Source organism: Archocentrus centrarchus, chromosome 9, assembly GCF_007364275.1.
Source record: "Archocentrus centrarchus isolate MPI-CPG fArcCen1 chromosome 9, fArcCen1, whole genome shotgun sequence".
Lineage (NCBI taxonomy): Eukaryota > Metazoa > Chordata > Actinopteri > Cichliformes > Cichlidae > Archocentrus > Archocentrus centrarchus.
In genome coordinates, this window is record NC_044354.1 from 18,120,042 (window position 1) to 18,145,515 (window position 25,474).

At 41.2% G+C, this 25,474-nt stretch overlaps 1 protein-coding gene across 1 annotated transcript in view; it reads right to left on the bottom strand.

Moving 5' to 3' along the window:
* Positions 1-25,474, bottom strand: part of adgrv1 (adhesion G protein-coupled receptor V1) — a 110,141-nt gene that overhangs the window by 13,504 nt on the left and 71,163 nt on the right. The window contains exons 90-93 of the mRNA XM_030738127.1: positions 18,124-18,240; positions 14,167-14,345; positions 7,003-7,160; positions 958-1,079 (exon numbers count right to left, since the gene is read on the bottom strand). Coding sequence (XP_030593987.1) covers positions 958-1,079; positions 7,003-7,160; positions 14,167-14,345; positions 18,124-18,240 — 576 coding nt within the window. The remainder of the gene's footprint in view (positions 1-957; positions 1,080-7,002; positions 7,161-14,166; positions 14,346-18,123; positions 18,241-25,474) is intronic.

The window sequence follows — 25,474 nt, forward strand, 5'->3', positions numbered from 1 at the left end:
AAAAAAATGGGTCAGTGGGTTTCACACTTCATGATGTTATTGTTGTAAAGGGTTTCCATTTAATTATTAATAATAATCCTTACATTTACAATGATATCATTTTATCTAGCTTCTTTTGAGTGGGTGGAAACAGAGGGACTATATTTTTGTTAAACCTCAGCATTAAAGCTGAACGTCTACACTTCAGGTTCTGAATACTTCATTTGAAACCATAGTGCTATTGGACAGAGGTATGCTTGTGAAAGTGATGGCACTGTGCAAATACTTAAGTGCCCGACTGTATTTATTTGCAAGGTAATCTGTCTTATCTCTGTAATATCTTTATTTAGCTACACTGACATATGAAGTACAGACCTGAGAGAAACAGAGGGAGTAAACAAATTACAACATAGGTAAACAAAGGGACCATGAAAAGATAAAAACGACAAACAGAAAGTGGAGAGTGGACAGACACAGCAGTGAGAAGCTTTGGTGAGATATGACACAGTGATAACCCTGCCTCTCTCTCCACACCCGAGGCAGTTCTTACTCTGCCTCTCAAATACATCAAAGCTCGCCTTCAAAGTGGATGGATTTCCCTTCATCATACGTCTCCACCCCCGAACCAAATCACCCCCCCCCCCCCCCCACACACACACACACCTTTGCCAATTCCAGAAGAAAGTTCCCAATACAACCATCAAAATGCAAACACATTAAATAATAACAACATTTATATTAATCCAAATTTAATCTACTCCACAGCATCCTTAAATTTTCCGAACATCACAGTATTGAGAATAATACCTTTCAGAACAATGATGACCACTCAAGTGAAACTTGGAAAAAGAATACTTCCAACACATATCAAGCTTGAGGATACCAATACACTAGTACACAATTACAAAAATCATAGTACTGGGAGATGAAAACTTCCCACTTACACATTGAAACAAATAGGAAAGTAAGTGATCTCACCAGCAGGCAGTTAAAGATGACGTAGAGGATGAGTATCCACAGGTACCTGTAGCCCATATGGAGTCCTGCCCATAACCAGACTAGAGAGATGAGCAGAAACAGGTAGAGGACCAGCGGCACCTCTGCAGCAGAAAATAACAGCAGGAAAGGATTTAAAAACAATGTCAGCGCTGTCATTCAAATACATATATAAGCAACTGAATTATACATTACAAATGAGCTCAATTTATTTGATGTTGATTGTAAAATTTCAGATGATAAGGTTTTATCTCCATGACATACATGCATCTATTAATTTGAATATTATAATGTTAAAGTGCCTAATACTGCAGAATAATTACATGTACATTATATAGTAATTTATTGAAAGTGAATATAGATGTTGGTGTATCATCATCATCTGTATTTAGAGTTTCTAGTTTCTGAATGATATGAGACTATATACGGTACAGTTTAATACTTATTCTTCTGAAGCAAGGTCTGGTAAGAGGAGAGGAAGGGGATGTAATTCGGGAACTGTCCAATGAACCACATTTTGCAATCCTAACACAACACTCGTGTGCAACTTTTCAGCTCCAACAATTCTCGGAGTCTCTGTGGTATGCGTGTAGACTTACGTGGACCCAGATTAAAGCCTCAAGCAATAGAGAGGAGACATAAGGTTGGCTAAAAGCCACACACACACACTCATACTTGTGTATGCCAGTAAGCAAGCACGCAGACGTGCAATCGGAGCTGTACTCGCCGCTCTGGGCTTCATCTATTGAACATTTGTGGTGCCACTAATGCATTTAGGTGCCTAAAAAGTGCTCAAAATGATCTAAGAGCCAGTGTGCACAGTTCTTTTGTTTGTGCAAACAGTGCAGACAGCTGGTGTGTTAACATCGAGGGGCTCATCGCACATACTGTATATTTTAAGATGTGGCCATGGCAGGGTGCAGGAGATTATCAAAATGGAAAAACATTTGAACTCTCTTCCTCATACAGAGGTAAACATCATACAATGGGAGAACTATGGCTTCTGCATTATTTATTTTAAACCAGTGCACATCATCACAAGGCTTACTGATCTCACCAAAATACAACAGACACATTTTTTTTAAAGGCTGGCTTAATGAACTGCTGCAGTCACTGGTGTCATTGGTCAACCTGCTGGCCATTTAAAGGAATACATTCTGTCACCTCAGATTTCATCTGCAAAATGACTGATAAGTTTACATTTCTCTAAACCATTGCTTCCTCATATTCAAGAGTCATGGCATGACAATTCAAGAGAAAAACTACAGTGAAGTACAGACACACCTAATTAAGTAAGTATATCCTCCCTTACAAAGTAGAGGGCATTTTAAAAAGGGAGCGCACTTCAGAAATACTTGTTTTCTTAACTTGCTTGTTCTTGCTACACAGAAATAGGAGGATATCTGTTAGCATGTGGACTGTCACAGGTGCAATGCACTAGTCAAATTCGGACGCTGTCAAGAGAATATTCAAAACACATGCACATTTCGAACACCACACCCCAACCTGGCTGTTATTGTATGCTGCAAATGTGTGATCTCAAGCAAAGACACTGCTAGGACTGCCATCAATTTAGAGTCCCGCACCACTGTGTTGTCAACGTTAGCTTCATTCAGACAAATACCAGCCTGATTCTCATTAATACTCGGCTGATATGCTAAGTGAATTGAAACAATAACAGGACTGAGAAGGCAAAAGCAAAAAGCAGAAACAGTGGAGGGGAAGAAACTTAAATCTGTACGCAAATCATTAGCTGCTTGCTGTTGGCAACTGTACTGCAAGTCTTACACAGTGCATAGTTATCCAGTAATTAACCTATTAACTCACACATCAACACTAAAGGATGTAAAAGACATGCTTGCAATACGTGTGATGCTCTTGATATGTTTGTGTGTCTTGGAGCGAGGACTGTGAGGCCACGAAAGATAAATATGATTAATTTAAGGCTACGTGAGGTGTAAAAGCTGTTTTTATGATGACCTTTGTGTCAAAGGGAACATCAGATTCAAAATTGCACTGCTGAGTCACTCTACTTACAGTCTGCAGGAAAGGTGTTATGTAGGACAGAGTGTACAGTTCACTTCACAAGTAGGATGGAAACACAGGACATGTTCCCAGATTTGCACAAAAACCCCTCACTTAGGTGCCATTTCCACCGCCCTGCTATTTCCGCCCTGCTCCAAGTTCTGCTCTTTATCACAGTATTTTTATTTTATTTTATTTTATTTCTATTAAACTTTTTTGTGATTTTGTGTTTTCGGCATCGTTGTCCTGCCTCTGCCTCTGCCGCATTATTATTTCACACCTCATCTCAGTGTGCCTTACACGAAATGTCTCATCTTGTTGTGTGTTTGCCCACAGTCTACAAACACGTGTAGGTTAAATAATACATTTTTCCTATCTTATCATGTTCGTTATTGATTCTAGCAGCACAGACCTTCCTGATTTCATTCTCTCCGTCTCTCACTCTCTGGCTTTAGTCTGTCTTGCATGTCTGTCTCCATCTCCTCCCTCCCTCCCTGGTTAGATTTTTTCCAACCATGTAAGCACATTCCTGTCTGTGGACAGGGCAGAGCTCCCACAGTAAGAACAGGTTCCCAGAGCTGAGTTGAGACAGACTGCAAAAGGCTGACTGACTGTTTGGCTTTGTATCACTAAGAAGAAGCAAAGAGATGAAGTGACTTTCTATGTGTGTGTGTGTGTGTGTGTGTGTGTGTGTGTGTGTGTGTGTGTGTGTTCATATTATAAATGAACATGCATGAATTCATATGCAACCCTTTACAGAAGCTTTGAGTTTCAAAGAAGCTCAATGATGTCATGGCTCTGTTTCTTTCTGGACAAGAAACAAACACACACTGCCTTTCTCCGCAGGCAAGTGGACTGGCTCAAGTTTATATTTGATCAGAGTGGGTTCTCGGTGTGAGAAGACAAACTGAGATGTGAGCATGCACAGAAGAGAAACAACCAGAAGGAAACCCGAGATGGTGCTGACATTAAGGTCACAGCGAGGTCACCGGCTATAATAACAACAAGCAGGAGTAAGCATGTGTTGAGTGCATTCAGTTACAGCTGGGAATATTGACAACTGGGAAAAAAATAAAAACAAAATGATAAAGGCTATCAGCTGTTTAAGTACATGGTAAAATCTTCTGATATGTTCTTTGCTCAGCAAGAGGAAACTACATCCAGAATATCTACATAAGAGCTTACATTTCAAGACGTGTATGCACATGTCTAGCATACAAATAAAGCAACAACACAGAGTCAAGCACACAATGTAAATAAAACAATACTCAGTAATCAAACATTATCGTCACCTTTATTTGTGTATTTCCCCATTGCTGACCAATCAATGTTAAAAGTGGAGCCAGAGAACAGCAAGCGCCATAAAACTAGAACAATAATAGTTATTCATTCAACTGTGCTCTGCAGAAAATGTAAAGTCTGGTCACTTACACAACACAAGAACATAAAGTCTGTCAAACACATGATAAGGGTTAACTGATGTTCTTTTGATTATATTTTTTCTGCCTTACAGAGTACATTGGCAGAGCTCCAGTCTTCTTCAAAAGGTACAGGTACATATCTGCAAGTGTGTGTGTGTGTGTGTGTGTGTGTGTGTGTGGTGGTGGGGTAGTAACAAAAGCACACCGGCACACTTGCTTGATTTTCCTGACGTCAGAAGCTCTGCTTTTTTTCCACACAGCCCTACGAGTTGTACTCTTATAATCTTGCCTGCACGTACACACACACACACACACACACACTCTTGCACGCACGTACACACACACGTGAACTGTTAGCTTATCTCATCAGTTGTTGCTGCAGTAAGGAATGTGCAAGTATGTTCCTGGTGTTTATTGTCAAAATACTATCAGCCATCCAGCAGGTTCTGCATGGTGATGAACAGTGATGAATGGTTATAATACCACAGACAGAGCCTGCAAACATTAGATGATCCTAATATGGGTAATTAAAAGAAAACTGTATCATTAAGGGTTTGTCATGCTGCTGCATAATTCAGAATTCAGTGCCTGTTGCTTTAAGGCCAACTTTAAGCAACTCCTCAAAATCAGCAGAGGGATAGCGTGTTTACAGCAATAAACATATTCTCTCACCCATCCAAATCATTGAATTCAGGTGTTCCAATCACCTCCATGGTCACAGGTGTATAAACCTGTGGCATGCAGACTGCTTCTAACAACATTTGTGAAAGAATGGGTCACTCTTAGGAGCTCAGTAAATTCCGGTATGGTACAGTGATAAGATGAAACCTGTGCAAAAAAACCAATCATGGACTTTCCTCTCCCCTAAATATTTCACAGTCAACTGTTAGTGGTATTATGACAAAGTGGAAGCAATTGGGAACAACAGCAACTCAGCCACAAAGTGCCACAAAGTGCCAGAGCAACTTTCTGCAGTCAATCACTACAGACCTCCAAACTTCATGTGGCCTTCAGATTAGCTCAAGAACAGTGCATAGAGAGCTTCATGGAGTGGGTTTCCATGGCCGAGCAGCTGCATCCAAGCCTTACATCATCAAGTGCAATTCAAAGTGTCAGACGCAGTGGTGTAAAAGACCCTACTACTGGCAATCCCATGGACAAATCTAGATTTGGTGGTTGCCAAGAGAACAGAACTTGTCTGACTGCACTGTGCCAAGTATAAAGTTTGGTGGAGGAGGTTGTTTGTTATGGGGTTGTCTTTCAGGAGTCGGGCTTGGCCCCTTAGTTCCAGAGAAAGAACTCTTAATTCTCCAATTTCATGCTCCCAACTTTGTGGAAACAGTTTGGGGATGGCCCCTTCCTGTTCCAATATGACTGTGCACCAATGCACAAAGCAGGCCCATAATGAGCAAGTTTGGTGCGGAAGAACTTGAGTGGCCTGCAGAGATCTGATCTCAACCCGACAGAACACCTTTGGGCTGAATTAGAGAGGGGACTGCGAGCCAGGTGTGCTAATCCAATATCAGTGTCTGACCTCACAAATGCGCTTCTAGAAAAATGGTCAAAATTTCCCATAAACACACTCCTAAACCTTATGGAAAGCCTTCCCAGAAGAGTTGAAGTTGTTATAGCTGCAAAGGGTGGGCCAACATCATATTAAACCCTTTGGATTAAGAACGTGATGTCACTCAAGTTCATGTGCGTGTGAAGGCAGATGAACAAATACTTGTGGAAATATAGTGTATCTATATATATATATATACACAGTACCAATCAAATGTTTAGACACTGTCAACCAACATACATTATGGTATAATATTTATATTTTTTACCATAAAGTTCTATCATGTCTCCTCAGCTTTATGGTTTTTGAACAAAAAAAACTATTTTTGCTTTTTTAATAATGTACACACACCTGCAGTTCAGTAAAACAACTACACTGCCTCAACACAGTGCACAGTGTACAGGGCAAGCTGCTCCGAGCCAAAAAAAACCTGCAATAATTCAGGCGTTGCTTTGTCACTGGACTGAGCAAAACAAGCTAAAGCCTGCCGATTCCCACTGATGACCACTGATTGCAGCCCTGATGATCAACAACTAAAGTGGTTTGTCTGGATGTTCATGTGTGGCCAAAGGGACTGCCTGCACTGAATAAACAGTGCTGACTCATACTGGCCATAAATCTATGATGGTTATTTCTGTGCAAACAAGAATTGCATAATGTACAAGTTGGAAATTGTTTGCACGCATATTACTACATTGTACTGGGTGTTGTTGGTATTTTCGATAAGTACAAATTTGCAGTTTTGCTAAAAAAAAACCCAAATCTGCTTTTGTCTCCAGCAGACAGAGACAGCAACAGACAAAGATAGCAAATTGCAAAATAGGGGCTGAAAATTTCTGCCCAAAAGAAGGATGGATGAGATTTCGTTCCAGAGGGACGTCCCAGCATTGTTTGTGCATGTGCATGAAAGAAAGAAATCAGGTGAGACTGAGTGCAAATGCAGATGTAAGTGACCTGCTTATGTATACATTAATATAACTGTGTGTTTGTGTATACGGTCACATATTTTGTTGTTACCTGTGCTGTTGGTCCGTCCACGGTAAATGTCATCATAGGCCTTCCACTGCTGAGTAACTTGGTAAACGTGGATGAATACGACCAGCACAGCAACTAGACAGATGAGAGGCACCAGGACTGCCGTGCACAGAGCCGCATAGATGTTTGGGATAAAGCATCTATATGAGGAACAAGAATTAACATGAGTGGTTTGCTATGGCTCCTTTCTTTTTTTTAAACAAAGTATAATCAACAAGACAAATTAGATAAAAGGCATGCTTACGGAAGGGAAACATATGATAAAAAGCAAAGTTAAATTAAAGCCGCAAGCGGCGTTTTACGGCCCTCGCTGCCTGCGCGACCGCCAAACCCAGCGCGAGCCGCAAGTGAGCCCCCGCGAACCCCCAGCGAGCCACCTACGAGCTCCGCAAATCTCCAGCCAGCCACCTGCGAGCCCCGCAAACCCCACTGCATGCCGCCTGAGAGCCGCTGCTCCTGCAACCTGCGACCTGCCTTCCCTGCGAACAACCTGCCCTGCAAACAGCCTGCAACCCACCTGCGAGCCACCTGAGATCCCCCTTCAAGCTGTCAGAGAGCCACCTGTTCTGCCAAATGTAATCCCCACTGGCAAAAGATGAAAATCTTGGCAAGGATGGACATGATAACACTGTTGAATCTATCTATTTGACTGTCGCGAAGTTGTCTACCTTTTTTCATGCATTTCAGAAAACCTAAATGTGATTCCCACCATCTAATGCTTTTGTTCCATCTGTAGGGGGCACTAGTGCACTTGTTGCTCTGAATCCACAAATCTAAATTAAGTCTTGTCCAGTACATAAGGGAAAGGAAATGGCAAGCAAAGTGCAGAAAGAGTGCGTGAGTGATTGCGCAATACGTGTGACAAGGTAGTGGTTTCTCCATAGTGACGTCATCTTGATATTGGGGTGGTGGTCACGGCTGCAGCGTGCAAAAAAGGGCATAGGTCTGATTGACTTTTCTGATCAGGAGTATCTGAAGAACATGTAAAAAAATTTTCATGCATTTCAAAGAAAGTAATGCGGTGGACCTCCATACAAAATTGCAGTTTCTTCTGTAGGGGGCGCTATTGCAGCAATTGCCATTGTTTCTCCACTTATGGATTCAGTGTAGGTGTGTTCATAAATGATTCCATTTTGGGGCAGATCGGGCAAAGCACGTGCGATTGATGGCAGGAAAGAGGACAGAAATTTTTGGTCAAACGAACGCCAAATTCAGGGGCCTCATGTGACAAGCCCGTTGAATTGAATATGAAGCCTTCGATAACTTTGGATGCCCCATGTCTCTAGATAATGCTAAGCCATTTTGGGTTTAGTGGGTCAAATGCCCTAGGAGAAGTTCGCGCAAATACGAGGTGTCCAACAGTGCAAAATTGGCAAAAACAGAATTTCAAGCCAAGCTAGCGGATTTCCTGTGGGAATGTGGACATGGGTGTCATTGACTTTTTTGATCGTGCTGGGGTAAAGAATGTTTGTCTCGAATTGCATGCATGTCTGAGAAAGTAAATTGTTGGCTCCCCATATAAACGCAACGCACATTTGCGGTGTGGTGGCGCGTGTGGCGTGCAAAATTGGGCATAGGTCTGATTGCCTTTTCTGACCAGGAGGATCTGAGGATTGTGTACAAAAATTTTCATGCATACCAGAGAAACTAATTTTGTGGACCCCCATACAAATTTTCATTTTGTTCTGTAGGGGGCGCTATGGCATCAATCGACGTGGTTTCTGCACTTATGGATTCAGTGTAGGTATGTTCATAAATGATTCCATTTTGGGGCAGATCGGGCAAAGCACGTGCGATTGATGGCAGGAAAGAGGACCGGAATTTTTGGTCAAACGAAGGCCAACTTCAGGGGCCTAGTGTGACAAGACAATTGAAATGAATACGAAGCCTTCGATAACTTTAGATGCCCTATGTCTCTAAATGATGCTGAGCCATTTTGGTGTTTGTGGGTCAAATGCTGTAGGAGAAGTTCGCGCAAATACAAGGTGAGCGAAATTGCTGACTCGGCAAAAGCCAAATTTCAAGTGAACCTGGTGGATTTCCTGTGGGTCATGCAGGGGTGCCTCAAGAGGATTTTTTGTTTGTCCTGACATGATCTATGTGTGACGAGAATTTCATGAATCTAGGGCAAACTTGAATTTGGCCTCTCCCATAGGGGCCCGAAAAATGAAATTTCCAGGGGGCGCAGTGTAGCCGTGTTTTTGAGTTAGTTTGTGGCAACATTAAAATACGTAATTTTTCGCCAGACCTGACCACCATGCAAAAAATGGTGACTTTTCGCGCATGTTCAGGGGGTCAAAATTGTGTTCAAAGAGAGAGAAAGTATAATAATAATAAAGAAAAATAATAATAAAGAATTAAAGCCGCAAGCGGCGTTTTACGGCCCTCGCTGCCTGCGCGACCGCCAAACCCAGCGCGAGCCGCAAGTGAGCCCCCGCGAACCCCCAGCGAGCCACCTACGAGCTCCGCAAATCTCCAGCCAGCCACCTGCGAGCCCCGCAAACCCCACTGCATGCCGCCTGAGAGCCGCTGCTCCTGCAACCTGCGACCTGCCTTCCCTGCGAACAACCTGCCCTGCAAACAGCCTGCAACCCACCTGCGAGCCACCTGAGATCCCCCTTCAAGCTGTCAGAGAGCCACCTGTTCAGCCAAATGTAATCCCCACTGGCAAAAGATGAAAATCTTGGCAAGGATGGACATGATAACACTGTTGAATCTATCTATTTGACTGTTGCGAAGTTGTCTACCTTTTTGTCATGCATTTCAGAAAACCTAAATGTGATTCCCACCATCTAATGCTTTTGTTCCATCTGTAGGGGGCACTAGTGCACTTGTTGCTCTGAATCCACAAATCTAAATTAAGTCTTGTCCAGTACATAAGGGAAAGGAAATGGCAAGCAAAGTGCAGAAAGAGTGCGTGAGTGATTGTGCAATACGTGTGACAAGGTTGTGGTTTCTCCATAGTGACGTCATGTTGACATTGGGGTGGTGGTCACGGCTGCAGCGTGCAAAAAAGGGCATAGGTCTGATTGACTTTTCTGATCAGGAGTATCTGAAGAACATGTAAAAAATTTTCATGCATTTCAAAGAAAGTAATGCGGTGGACCTCCATACAAAATTGCAGTTTCTTCTGTAGGGGGCGCTATTGCAGCAATCGCCATTGTTTCTCCACTTATGGATTCAGTGTAGGTGTGTTCATAAATGATTCCATTTTGGGGCAGATCGGGCAAAGCACGTGCGATTGATGGCAGGAAAGAGGACAGAAATTTTTGGTCAAACGAACGCCAAAATCAGGGGCCTCATGTGACAAGCCCGTTGAATTGAATACGAAGCCTTCGATAACTTTGGATGCCCCATGTCTCTAGATAATGCTGAGCCATTTTGGGTTTAGTGGGTCAAATGCCCTAGGAGAAGTTCGCGCAAATACGAGGTGTCCAACAGTGCAAAATTGGCAAAAACAGAATTTCAAGCCAAGCTAGCGGATTTCCTGTGGGAATGTGGACATGGGTGTCATTGACTTTTTTGATCGTGCTGGGGTAAAGAATGTTTGTCTCGAATTGCATGCATGTCTGAGAAAGTAAATTGTTGGCTCCCCATATAAACGCAACGCACATTTGCGGTGTGGTGGCGCGTGTGGCGTGCAAAATTGGGCATAGGTCTGATTGCCTTTTCTGACCAGGAGGATCTGAGGATTGTGTACAAAAATTTTCATGCATACCAGAGAAACTAATTTTGTGGACCCCCATACAAATTTTCATTTTGTTCTGTAGGGGGCGCTATGGCATCAATCGACGTGGTTTCTGCACTTATGGATTCAGTGTACGTGTGTTCATAAATGATTCCATTTTGGGGCAGATCGGGCAAAGCATGTGCGATTGATGGCAGGAAAGAGGACCGGAATTATTGGTCAAACGAAGGCCAACTTCAGGGGCCTAGTGTGACAAGACAATTGAAATGAATACGAAGCCTTCGATAACTTTAGATGCCCTATGTCTCTAAATGATGCTGAGCCATTTTGGTGTTTGTGGGTCAAATGCTCTAGGAGAAGTTCGCGCAAATACAAGGTGAGCGAAATTGCTGACTCGGCGAAAGCCAAATTTCAAGTCAACCTGGTGGATTTCCTGTGGGTCATGGAGGGGTGCCTCAAGAGGATTTATTGTTTGTCCAGACATGCTCTATGTGTGACGAGAATTTCATGACTCTAGGGCAAACTTGAATTTGGCCTCTCCCATAAGGGCCCCGAAAAATGAAATTTCCAGGGGGCGCTGTGGAGCCGTGTTTTGGAGTTAGTTTGTGGCGACATTAAAATACGTAATTTTTCGCCAGACCTGACCACCATGCAAAAAATGGTGACTTTTCGCGCATGTTCAGGGGGTCAAAATTGGGTTCAAAGAGAGAGAAAGTATAATAATAATAAAGAAAAATAATAATAAAGAATAATGGAGAATTCGAGCAAAAACAATTAGGCGTTTTCCCAGTCACCCCGACGCATACCTTTTCGGAAACGTCTCGACCTGACCCACGTCCCTATGAGGTCGGGGGTCACTGGCGACCGCGTCCCATGCGACCGTGGGGATTTTAACGCATTTTGGGGTATGTGGCATAGTGAATCCAATAGGCTCCTCGCCGAGACTTCGTCGGCTCGGGCCTAATAATGGAGAATTCGAGCAAAAACAATTAGGCGTTTTCCCAGTCACCCCGACGCATACCTTTTCGGAAACGTCTCGACCTGACCCACGTCCCTATGAGGTCAGGGGTCACTGGCGACCGCGTCCCATGCGACCGTGGGGATTTTAACGCATTTTGGGGTATGTGGCATAGTGAATCCAATAGGCTCCTCGCCGAGACTTCGTCGGCTCGGGCCTAATAATGGGTCAGCCTATGACCCTCAACATCACCTAGTGGAAGGCAACCTGTCTTCAAACAGTCATGGTCAAAGGCAGTGAGGTTTCAAGTTCATTGCACATGGTTGCAATAATTTTGGTTGTGCTGAGATATCCAACCACTGTAGCATAAAGAGTGCATCTATTTCATAGATAAATTCTGGAAAAATATAAACATATTAAGCTGCTCTATATTTATTCATACTGCAAGTCTTCCTTATACTTTGTTACTTTGTGACACGTGCAACACAATCACTACTGTGTACCCAAACATTTTACTGGAACTGAACAGCAAGGTCACTCTGTTTATCCTGTGTAAGGGTGTAAAGTAAGGGAGAAATTTATTTGGGGAACAATTAATACAAATAATAAAATGTCAATAAAAAGACAATATACTGTCAGTACTCTATAGTCTATCTCTGTGTTGTTTTCCTGGTGAACCTCATGAGCTATATTCCCAGCATCTTTCAGGCATCTTTGTTTATCTTTATTACAGAAAACTGAGATTTCCCCCTGGGAAAATCAACATGCTAGGTGTAACTAGAAAAACACTTATGTGACTTTATCTTTTTCACAAAACATGTTCAGGCCCTGATTTGGTGGGGGCATCAAATACAGATAGAACTTCTATCTGTTTATGTGATCACAGACAAATAATTGGATCTATGTTAGTCACAACATAAGATGAGGTATGCCAAGTAAAGCACTGGACCATCCTGTCACAAAAAGACAGTCAGGCTGCTAGTCTAAATAAAGTGGACAGCTGTAAAGTTGTGACCTTGTTAGAGGACGAGCTCTAGCTGCATTGAAAGTCTCGCAGGAACGGGAAATCCCAGGTATTCCTGAAATGAATGACGAAAACATTACCCAGGGGCCTAACTCACCCACTTCTTGGTTTGAGAGAAAAGAAACAAAGTGAATCGTGCCTTTTATGGTGGGTTTTCGTGAAAATGCTGCTGGGACTTTTATTTTTATTGTATACCACAATAAGATCAGCACAGAACACAGAATTAAATTGAACTGAATGAATGAATTTTGTCTAAAGGAAATATATGTTACCAGTCTATGATAAATTTTTTATTTAAATCATGTGATCACAGCACAACAAGTTTCCACAAACAGGAACTAGACCCATTTGAAACAAAATTTAATTTACTGCTGCTGAAAATTTTATTACCACTTTTGCTGAGCAGTTGTGCACGGGTGGTGAGAGAGGATTACTGTAAATTCTAGTTTTGTATGTCACACCAGAAAAATCTGTTTTCTGATTCTTTACACTCTTCTACACTTACCTATCCATGATTCATCACTAGCTGTCTATTATAGCATGAGTCTAGAAGTGCGTACTGCAAAAAAAAAAAAAAAAAAAAGCCCCAAAAAACTGCACCTTTAAGCAATTACTATGAGTATAGTCCAAAAGATACAAAGTATATTGATACAAGGTGTGGACTTGGCACTTGTGTATACATGCAAGGCGAAACTGAAACAAGTAGAGTGGTGAGACAACAAGAGGCTTCCTGTTAGCACTGAAGAGGAGAGAGAGAAGGAGAGAAAGTAAGAGAGAGGGAAATGGACTGAAAAGCTGCCTTATTTCCTCAAAGTGAATACTCCTCTGTCCTTAAATCTCTCATGTATACGCTCACTGTTTCACACACACATCCACAGGAAATACACATTCACACTTAATCCCAAGGATAACAGGCACACTTTAGATCACTGACTTATTTTAAATGTGGTTTAGGAGTTTTAGCTTCTTATTTCTTTGACTATTTGTGGACAATTGTTCACAAATAAAAGACGCAGAAGATGAACACACATGAGGACACAGGCACACACTTAAAAATAAACTCACATGTACAGGGATCATTGTCCATGTTTTTTTTTTTTTTTTTACACAGTAATTTTTTTCTGTGCTTCAGGTAATTTATGAGAAATGGCTATATAAGGCTATTTATAGCATGCTTTCTCAAAGACTCCACCTACCTGAAATAAAGACTCAAGTTTTTCTGTGTGTGTGTGTGTGTGCGCGTGTGTGTGTGTGTGTGTTAGTCATTCATTTGATTGGGCGGCTACATCACTGGCTCTGTTTGCTCTACCTACTCTGAAGTGGAATTTCCCCCAGTTTAAAAAAGAAACCGTAATCACAGTAAATGACTCATACCAGTTTTAAAAAAATACACTTCCAAGTGTACTTGGATAAATGCCATCAGTTCAAAAAGACCACTTGTGTGTGTGTGTGTGTTTACATGTGTTGCTAACTCACACATCTCCTTGCACCAGTCCATATACAGCATGTATGCTCCATCCAAAGCCACCAAGTAACACGATGACCAGGACGATGATGACCAAAGCAGGAAGTCCCCACCCTAGGAGGAAGTAGAGCAGGTATCGGCGTTCTGTGTGCTCGTCATTCATGACGAGCACTTGCCAGAAGTTCACCGCCTGGGGAAACAGTTTGAGAAAACAACTTTTACACAGGAATATGAAAACCTCTTAAACCTCTCCCCGACAATAAATAAAAGGGGGAGAAAAGGCAGGATGTCAGCACTTTTGAGGATTTTGAAGCCTTCCTTTGTTGTGCGCACATTTGGTCTTTATATTCAGTAAAACACTAAAACACACATGTATATCCACACTCATATCACACCCAAAAATAACTATGTTTGCTTTGTAATCTAGAAGGCTCTCATATTCTCATCTGTCTGGTATACTAAGCCATCCACTGTTGTGTAACCAGCTTATGTGAACACCTGTTGACTGCAAAGCAGACAATGACTTATCTTCATGTGAAGCACGCTAACTCCTCATTTTCTCCATCCCATTTCCATCTATGCTGTGTTATAAACTGTTTTACAAACTTTATGCCATCTAACTTTCAAAACAAAGCATTTCAAAATCTATAAACTGTTAAATTTGAGAAGGAAAAAAAAGGTGATGCTATTAAAGTTTATGCAACAGGTCAACAGCGGTAATGAATAACAGCTGATTGTGCCTATCTGTTTGCAAACACTCAAGCAGGGCATTTGAGAGAGGTCAATGTGATGTAACTGACACAAGGTCAAATGATGTTGACCTCTCCCTATGATTACCCTGCTCAAACTCTACCATAACCATATTGTATAATCACTGACCCAAAAGAGCTTGCTGCACAAACACGCAAGCATGAACACAAACACGCAGACACAGATGCAGCAAACAATACTGTAGGCTTCCAGTTGTGTAACAGCTTGACTCCCCTGAGACAATAGAGTGATGACAGTCAGATTCAAGAAGTGCTTTTCATTGGCTGCAAGAAAACTGCAGTCATTGTGGTACAGTAAATGGATTATGGGTAACTTTGTGCTGAGCTGTTGTTTTGCAGTGGCTACATTGCTCATGGAGCCATGATAACAGGCTGGCTCAATCAAATTACAGAAAATATGACATGGCACTGTATAAAAAGTCAAAAACTCTCTATGACTAATTGGCTAGCAAACTAGATTTATTTAATAATGAGCAGATTTTTGGTAAGCTGAGGTTAACTGCAAACCTCTACATTCAAGAAATAGCTGGTTTGGACAATGACTTAATTACTGTCTGTTTCTTGGCTTTATGCTGGTGCATATTCCCCTGACTAGTTTTTGGACATCTCACTATTCTCAATTACACACAGTCACACTGCGATTATTGATTCAGGTCTTTGTCATGGTCTAAGATGGGTTCCTGGCGCCCACTCATATCAGCCACTCATCTGAAAGCAGTTACCTGATATGAGGGAAACTTGAGTGGTGAGAGATCACTGGAGTCAATACAGAGATGTTGGTGAGGATGGAAGGGCCTTAGTTCTCCACATCAATGAAAGCCAAGGTGGCAGCAATATTTGTCTCATCGGCTACTCTAATTTACAACTATAGTTGGCAAATATGTAATAACTAAAGATGTTTTTGACTGGGTGTTAAAGGAAAATGCCATGGTCTTTTTTTTGCAGCACTCTTTCTTCCTTTTTCCCTTTTGTCCTGCATTGCTTGCCTTTTTAGAAACCCTGCTTTAATTCAATTCAATTCAGTTTTATTTATATAGCGCCAAATCACAACAAACAGTCGCCTCAAGGCGCTTTGTATTGCGGGTAAAGACCCTACAATAGCGTTTTGTGCGTAACACTTACTTAAGTAACACAGCTGCCTTCTCTGCCATGTATTTGGGTCTTTTCTTTCCATTAAAACTCAACAAACATCTCTATGAGTGAGTGTATGATCAAAACAGCAAAAGCCTAAGTGTTTTTTTTTTCTTCATGCTGAATTAATCCTCCTATTTGAATTCCTTGCAGGGTGAATCACTGCTCGTTTCCTTCACTAGATCCAGTCAGCTGTTACCCTACTAACTACTACCATGTGTGTCTAAAACCAGCTGAGCTCCAGATCTCATCATCCAAATTCTAACACTGCTTAAGCCACATGAAAGCCTTCGACCTGCGACTTTATCCCTTAAAATATCTCAGAAATCATAGTAAACAATCTGATATGAGAAAAAGCCCACCGCGTCCAACACGTACACCACTCAATGGTTCCAGTATTACTCTGCTGTGGTCAGCTTATTCTAGAGCTAATCTTATAATATTTTATCAATAACATTATTACGAATGCCAGGAGAGATTATGCCCACTACATAAACAATGATTATGTTCACACATTCAAACGTCACATGTTATAAAAGACTGAAGATTGATGAGAACAAAGCAAATGTTTGTGACTTATGTAAAAGGAGGACAACGGGAGGAAAAAGATGGAGAGATGAGGAAGTCCATCTAGGGATACCATTCATATTGGTTAAATGTGTGTCCTGTGTTTATGTGGTGACTTGTACACATTTTTGTCAGCTGATAAATGTGAATTCAGTTGATGGTGATAAGTCACAAAAAAACTCAGAAAAAAATCAGCTGGGCCTGAGCTTTCAACTTAGTCTATGTAACACAGCAAGCCCTCATCAAGAGGATATGGGATTGTTTGCAAGAATTACGCAACCAATCCATATGTATAGCACAAACAAACAATACAGACTAAATTTCAAGGCTATATTTCAAAAATTTTGAATAAATGAACAAACACTGAACAAACATCCGAAGGGCTTCTTCAGCACTTGAAGAGTTCTTTTATTAAGTAAATAGATTTGCTCTCCAGTACAGGACTTGTTACATGAAGGATTACATAGGAAAAAGGGTTTATCACTGCAGCAGCAGTACTAAAGGGGCTGCTGAAATCTCGACCCAATGTTCCCTGCATTTCTTTGCTCTTGCAGCAGGTCATAAGTCATCAATAAACTTAGTGCAGGATTACAATTAGTGTAAGTGAGATTTTACTCTGCAGGTTTCTGATAACATTCTATGCTTTGGCACCTCTAGTATCTTTACAGCTATATTAACAAAAAATCTGAAGAGATTCTGTTGAATATCTCTGTGTTTAAGAAGTAATGAAAAGACCCCTTTTTGATGTCAGCCAGACCCTCGCTGGCTGTCAGGGTAAACCAGCTCTCCATGTCCCTATTTAGCCTGAGTGGCTTTGATGTTGGCAAATCAACATAAAGAGTGGAATAAGAGACTGAAGCCAGATGTTAAGAAGGAGGAGTTAGGGCCTGGATAGGATAAGGTGTTACAAAGTGATACTGGGCAAAGGTCATGCCATGCAGTGCCTCAGCAGATGTGGTAAAACAATAAAAGCTCACTACCTGTTACACAGAAAATTCATGCCACATGTGAGAAACAAAAAAGAAAGAATAGCAACCATGTCTATACCAAATTATGAGGAAAAATAGGCAAAAGGTCGAGATAGTTGACTTATAAGGTGTCCCTCACAAAGTAAGATCTTTAATAGGAAAAACAGTGATGCATTTAAAGAACCCCCAGTCGTACAAAAGCAACCGTGTGTGAATGCAGCAAAAGACTGAAAAAATGACCGCAAAACTAATTAATTATATTTAAAAAGATAGAACTGACACAGCTTTACACTATGATGTTGAAGAAGGAATTAAATAGTCTTCTCATATATTTTTTCCATGTATATAAGCAGCTATAGAGCAATATCTTATAGCAGAAAAATAATTATAACCTTTCACACAAATACAAAATACAGCAATTACAGAAAGATTAAAGAAAGAAGAAAGAAGTACTTGTATGTGCATTTAATGCAACAAGGAGTAAAGTTTTTTGTTGACATGTATCTAGTGTTCATTGTGAACCAGGTATTACCTGTATGAGCATCCAAAAGAACTGACTGAGATGGAAATAATGAGAGAAGAGCGCCAGAGTAGCACAGCTGTCCTCTGAAAATACTTGGCCACGGAAAACTGACACCAGGAAACAAATCTGCAGACAAACAGGAAAAAGAGAGAAACTGTTTAATTTAATCTTGTCTTTAATGGAACTTTTAATCTTTGTGACTATAAAGAAACAGCAACAAGTTTTCATTTCAGTTACTGCATACACACATTTTGCACAACACAGTCACATTTTGCATGACTAACTGGCAAACTGACACACACACACACACACACACAGGTTGAGTGCAGTGTCAGCAATTCATATTGTGCGTGAGGCCATTTACTGCCTGTTCTATAGTGTATACATTTTTAAAGAAGACTGCAGGACTCAGATACGCACACCTCCCAGAGAGAGATATCCTATTCTGCAGACCTGTTACATCACCTTGCAGCAAGCTCTGCAGGCGGGAGAAAAAAAAAATAAAAGCATCAACAACACAGATAAATATGTTCTGTCATATCGTCCCACATACACAAAGATTTGCACAAATGTGTGGGTGATGCACTTTTCCCCCAAAAAAAAAATCACAGCAGAAAACAACTTGTGGAAAGTGTGTGTGTGTGTGTGTGTGTGTGTGTGTGTGTGTGTGTGTGTGTGTGTGTGTGTGTGTGTGTGTGTGAGTGAGAGAGAGAGAAAGAGAGAGAGAGAGAGAGAGAGAGAGAGAGAGAGAGACAGAGACAGAGACAGAGAGAAGGCAAAAGAGAGCAAGGGAGAGAGAGTTTCATTGGCAGGAATGCATCAGAGCCAAAGTGCAATTTGTAACATTGGAGGCAGGATTGTGTGGAAAACCATGAGGGCAGCAGAAAATACTGCTGCTCTATTGTCCATCAGAGAACTTTATTAACCTGTTGTGCCAAAGCAAGCGGGTGATTGTTACATAACCTGCAGCCTGTCGGCTCACTGCCAGTGCCACGGACCAGATAGGGGGTAAAGGGACGAACGCAGGAATCGAGGGATGTGGGAGGAATGATAACTTAGCGTCAAGTGTTACCTATATTCTATTCATTCTATTCAACAATCAAGTAGCAAAAACTGCTTTAGGTAATAAAGAAGGTTTCTGTTCAACATTGAGAAAATTTCATTGAGTAAGTGGCATATAATCTTAGAGTAATTAGGTGTGACTTTCACAAAGCAAATGGCTCTATTTACAGATCAGATGCCACATACAGATATTTGTTCTCTGAAACACTTTAGTGTATAGTGTTACTACAATATACATTATATATTTGGTGTGAGTATACTTTGGAAAGCCAGTAGCACTCTGTGGTTTCATTGATTTTAGCAAGTCAGTCAATACATTACTGCATAAATACGGAGAGACCTGTTTTCCACACTCCTGCACCCACAGCTTATATTTATTTGCCTGTTTTCAGCTGAATGACATGGCTTTCAGATGACACCACAGATGCTGCCTGTAGGTTGATATCATGCAGTCTATTCTTTCCACTGATACTTTTTTTTTTTTTTAATACAGTTTAGTCCTTTCCTTTTGGTCTGTCTTATTTTCTCACTTTCCGTAAATCTACAAAAATCCCAAAATATCCATTTCTGGATTTTCCAGCACTTCCCAACCCTGTCTGCATCCTCTTGCTGAGTGAGGGGAAAAGGCAGTCCCTTTTTTTTTTTTTTTGGAAACTAAGGATCATGAGCCACTTTCTCACTGATGCTCCAAGCCCTGGAGGGTGTGTGTGGATAGGATGGCACAGGAAGGAAACTCGTGCATGAACTACCTGGAATTGAGCCCAAATAAACAAGCTGTTCGGGTAGCTTATGGGAAAAACCAAGGAGTCGTGTATTTTTAGCAGAGTTATGTTCATGTGGCCAAAAAGCAAAAATGATGAGGAAATTACCAAGTGAGAAATGCTTAATGAAGTGCACTACACATAAAATCATAACCCAACATGAATTACATATGCACATTGTAAACACAGCAAGGCTATAACTTTCCAAAATCAAGCACAGGTTAGAGCTGAGTAATAATAAATACTAGCCTAGTCCTCTTTAATGGTCACTTGAGTTGATTACTAGCTGGTAGCAGAGTAGATACTGTTTTCACCTTGAGTGTGTGTGTGTGTGTGTGTGTGTGTGTGTGTGTGTGTGTGTGTGAGTGAGAGAGAGAGAGTGAATGTAAGTGTGTGTGTCATCATGGCAAAATTGGACTAGACACCTATTTTCTTTTTTAAGTACTTTAGCAGTCTCCTGATGTGTCTGTTGTATTATTATCTAGATGTCTGTGGACTGATCTTGTCAACAATAGTGTCATAACTATAAAAGATGTTGTCACAAAGCTTTAAAGGGTTTTTATAGCAGGGAGTTAAGGTCAAAATGAAGGCCTAGATGGGTGTAGCTAGACTCAGTAGTTATCTAAGAAGCCAGTAATGACTATTGCTTTCTCTTGGGTAGGAACATCAACATGTTGAGACACTGGAGCTCTGATTCTGATGGTGTAGCAGGGCTATTGCTTTCACCATGTGTGTTTGTGTCATCACAAATGGTGGTCCAGGAGTTACCACTACTGCATTGGGAGCCACCACAGAGGTGATTCTGAATATTTGGGAGAACACTGCAAATGTGCAAGATAAAGTCAAAACTTTACGAATATGTATCTGGAAACAAAATAAATGACCTGTTTGAAGGTGGGCGTGGCTTGACCATAGGTACTGAGTAAAGGGTGCCAGAAGTAGCGGGGGCAAGGGTGACTAGAAAGTAAATCTGGTGTATAAACATGTGGTCCAAGACTTCCCTGGCATCTTGGCTGGCATTATCATAAGAGTGTCTTGAGTGTTTAGGTCATGGTCTGTATCCATCTTATGCAATAATACTGTCTATACGGAAATGACAGTCTATGTCTTCTCTTGGTACAGCTTTGAGCAATACATCCTCATAAGTCTACCATAGCCTTCTGAATAGCCACAGGGAGTGAACCTACAGTACTGAGAAAGGGACAAAAAAGACAGGAAACAGCTATATGGGGGTACAGTGATTTAAATAGATTCTCTAACAGGTAGTTTAGTTTTAGAAATCCATCAGGCTGTGTTCTGTTTTTGTTCACAAGGACAGAAGTGAGGTAGAAGGTAAAAGCAATGACTATGGGGAAGTTAACATGCATTAAGTTGGATTTAATGAAAATTTGATTTGATTAGAACTCATCTGGTTTTTATCTGCCTTGTCAAACATGTTAATATATCACACTTCATATCATATGGTTGACATAGCATTAAAGTTAGTTAAATTACTAATGACTTATGGTGTTATTATATTTCCAAATATAAATCTGTGGACAAAGGAAGTTGAAATTTTATGAGCAGAGTGATCCTTTGGGTAGCTGTCAATGGTTATACACAGTGGCTCTGAGTGCTAAGATGGAAACCTTATAAAGTGATTATAGCCAGCTGTCAGGATGGTAGTGCATCACTGGATAAATAAAAGCACAAACTATATTTATTTTTTTAGTGGGATGTCTTCTTTTAAAAGAAATGTAAGGTCAGTTTTAAACTTTTGCAGGGCTTAGATTGTCCCAAGAAGATGGTATGATGGTCATTGTTCAGTCCACTGCTACAGTAACATAAGTCCTGTACATGTTATCAATGTAGAAGTGTGGCCTAACATTACAGAATGGATTAGTAGAGTGGGGAGGTGACAGGTCTGGACACGAGATTTATCAGCTAGTTTAGAAGCTACTGCTCTGCCTTTTGTCTCCAGGCCTTTTTTTTTTTTTCCTATTGTGTAACACACTGAGTCGACCTGTCTAGACCCTCAGGCTATAGACTTATTCCCAGCAGACACTGGGAGGTGATATAGGACTCTAAATACAAGTCCTGTCAGTGAACTCTATGTGTGTGCTTGCATGTTCATGCGTCTGGAATCAAACAGAAAACAGGAATCACCAAAGCTCACACACAGATCCTGCTATCATTGCTAATATACTGCACCATTATACAAAGATGCAATCTCATTAATGCAGTTTTTTTTTCCACAAGATTTCAAACAAGCAAAATAGAGAGTAAAAATATAATGAAAGGAAGACAGACTTTGTCATCAGGCCCAGGACATTGAGCTTTAACCATTAATTGCTTTGGCTAAATATCCAAGAAATATCAGAAAGCTCCCATTTGTTTTGTGACCCAGAAGCACCCATTTACTGCTGTTGTTGTGTTTGTTTTGTTCTTGCTGCCTTGGGAATAATTTTACTTTTCATTGGGCAAGATGCAACCTAATTTTTGATGTAACAAGCTGGCATAAAAGAAACTAAATGCCCTTTTTTCCTGACCTTGTCTTTGCAGCGCTAAATGATACAGACGGCAAGATCAAACATCTTCAAGATAAAAGAATGCAGGAAGATTTTAAAAAACGCAGTAGAAAAAAATATACAGTGCAAAGTGCCATCAAAAACAATGTTTTTACTTGGTAGGCATGACAAAGAGAGATCCTACAACATCAAACTGCACAGAAGCAACATATTTGGGTGCTGTAGACTGCAGCTCTAATACTCCCAGTGAGTTGTGCAGCTGATCGATAGCCCCGTATGCTGAGCTAAGTGTACTAGGATGGCTAAAAATAGAATCTGCCATATGCATTACATCACTGATGGAGTGGGATCTAAACGGTCTGCCAGAGAATCCATCTCAAATTGTGTCTGAAGCACTTAACCTCTACATTCTCCTCCTCCTCCTCCAGCCTCTCTCATCACATCTTTTTCTTCTACCCCAACTCCCTCTCTATCCACTGCTCCACCCTTCATCTCATCTCCCCCTCCTCTTCTCTCTCCTCCCTTCTACTTCACCACCCCCTACTCTCTAACAGCTACCGGTCTGATCTAGCTGGCTCCAGCATCAGCCTGCACCCTGGGTGTTTCCTCTCATGCCTTTGTTCAGAAACAGCTTAAGAAAACAAAAGGGTAAAAGATGTATATAATGTTACAGCGTCACTCTCATTTCCTTCATTTTCCTCACTGAAGCATTGGCGTACTGTGGACCAGTTTTAGTTTTCCAGTCACAATCATTCACACGTCCTCATCTCACCAACACCTCAGAAGCACTTTTCTAGAATATGCAGAATTACACCATTAGAATCTTCACATGCTGCAGCCCCTCAGTCCATGCACGTGTTGTTTATGTGCTGACACATACAGTGCAGCCAGTCGCAAGAAACAGGTCACACAAACGTGACTGATAGGTGGGTTAGTGGGACAATATGAATGGCGAAGGAGGAAGAGTGATTTAACATTTGATACAAGTTTGTTAGACAAACGGGCCGAGTGTGCATGCATCACAGAGTAGAACTGTGCCATTCCTCCTATCCTAAATATCACATTTTCAGAGCAACGCTCTTGCTTTAAAAAATGCACTATTACACATATGCTGTACGTGCCTGATAATGAGCAGCTATTTCAAGTGTGTTCATGGCATGTCCAGTTGCCTAAGATCTGACGGTAAAGGTAAAGTTCACAGGTGTTTTGGGTTGAATCTTTGGTTGGGACATACTTGCTGAATCAGCTGTTAGCAAATAAACACCCACCCTCTTTGTTCTGTTTCACATCCAAACAGCGACAAAGCTGCAGCTACTTTTGCTTACGTGAGGACACTCTCCAGTCTTGTAATTGGATGTATGTGCTTGCACGAAACAGGAAGGGATGATATCAGGAGCTTCCACCATGTATTTTGGGATCAACTGATATACTGTATTTCCAGAATAAACAACAGTCTGAGAGCCTGCAGGTCTGAGACTTTTAGAGGCATCTTGAGCGATTCAGCAATACGGGATAAACTCAAACGCTGCCAACAAATTTACAGTGTCATTAGGGTCATTATTTAAAGTCTGGAGAATTTCTTGTCTACCTTGTTTGTCTGATTATGTTAAGATGCTTGTGTTTATACTGTGTTACAAAAAAAAATGCACTATTGCAAAAAGAAACTTTCCTAAGGAAAAAAACCCCCCAAAAAACAACAGATATAAAATCTTATGGTATTATGGCTCTTCATAATCCATTCTGATGTTGTTTTTGCTGTTCCTATATCTTTTCCCACTGTTTATTCTATACTTATACAGATACCAGCAGTAATGCTAACACCTCCATACAGGCAATCTCAATAGTACCACCCACATGAAACAGTTTTAGCTGCATTCCAACCGGCCTCCTCTTTCTTCCATTTAGTCTTTAGTCAAAGAGTCTCAGGAAACTGAAGCTGCTTTTGAGATCAACGGGGCTACTTTAAAGGAGCCTCTTGAATTTGTTTCCTCAACATCTGGTGAGAGACAGTCTGGAGACCACACAGAAAACTCTCTGCAAGCAGTGTGACACACACACACACACACACACACACAGATTCATACACAGCTATAAAAACGTTGTAACCAGCTGTTCAAGGCCAGCTCCCTAAGCTCACACACTCAATGGGTCTACTTTGCTCTACCACAAACCTCTGTGTGTCCCATAGTGCATTCATGATGTGGGTGTGCTTTAGTCCTCAAACTGACTTCTTCAGTGTACTGCTGTGGTTTGACCATTAATGGCACTCGCTTTATGCTATTCTGGGTGAACAGATGAAATGTCATACAGCAAAACATCAAGGAAACGTGAACACTGGTCATGCGTTACTTCCAGATCAGCAGTATTTCTACAAGGATAAGTACAAGTCTAATCAATGTAATCACAAAGCCTATAGAAACCTACACTGACCTGCTCAAGCCTTCACTCACTTCTGTCTAACAAGCCATTGATTCAGAAATCTGCCACGATTCAGAAAACTGGTTGATCTGCAGCAGTCCCCAGTGTGTGTCAATGGGTGGCTATAAAGCCAATCAATTTGTGAATACTCTGGATTAGTTAAATATTGCACACTCCATTCATGCTGCTCCTGCCAGCATATCCATTACCCTGCTTTGGTGCTTAGACATAATCAGAACATCAGCTATGATATCATGCAACTTATAAAGTCTCAGTTACCCCTCTCTATTTCACTTTTGCAAAGCTTTTGCAGGCTACTTTGATAGCTGTGCTGTAAACGGTATCTTGACCGCACACTCGTTGATTGGCTGTTCAGACTCTGTCTTGTAAGGTAACTTGTTTACAGTTTTAATTCCACAACAGGTGAATTCATTGAAAGAAAAAAAAGAGACGGAAAATTTGACTCAAACAATTTCCCTCCTGTGCAGCATTTTCTGTTGGCTCCGAAAAGCTCTAGTCATAAAAAACGAGCAGAGCTCAGGGAAGTCATTGATCAGAAACTTCATTCACGTCGGCTGATGAACTTGGCTCTTGCCGTGAAGCTATAGTGAC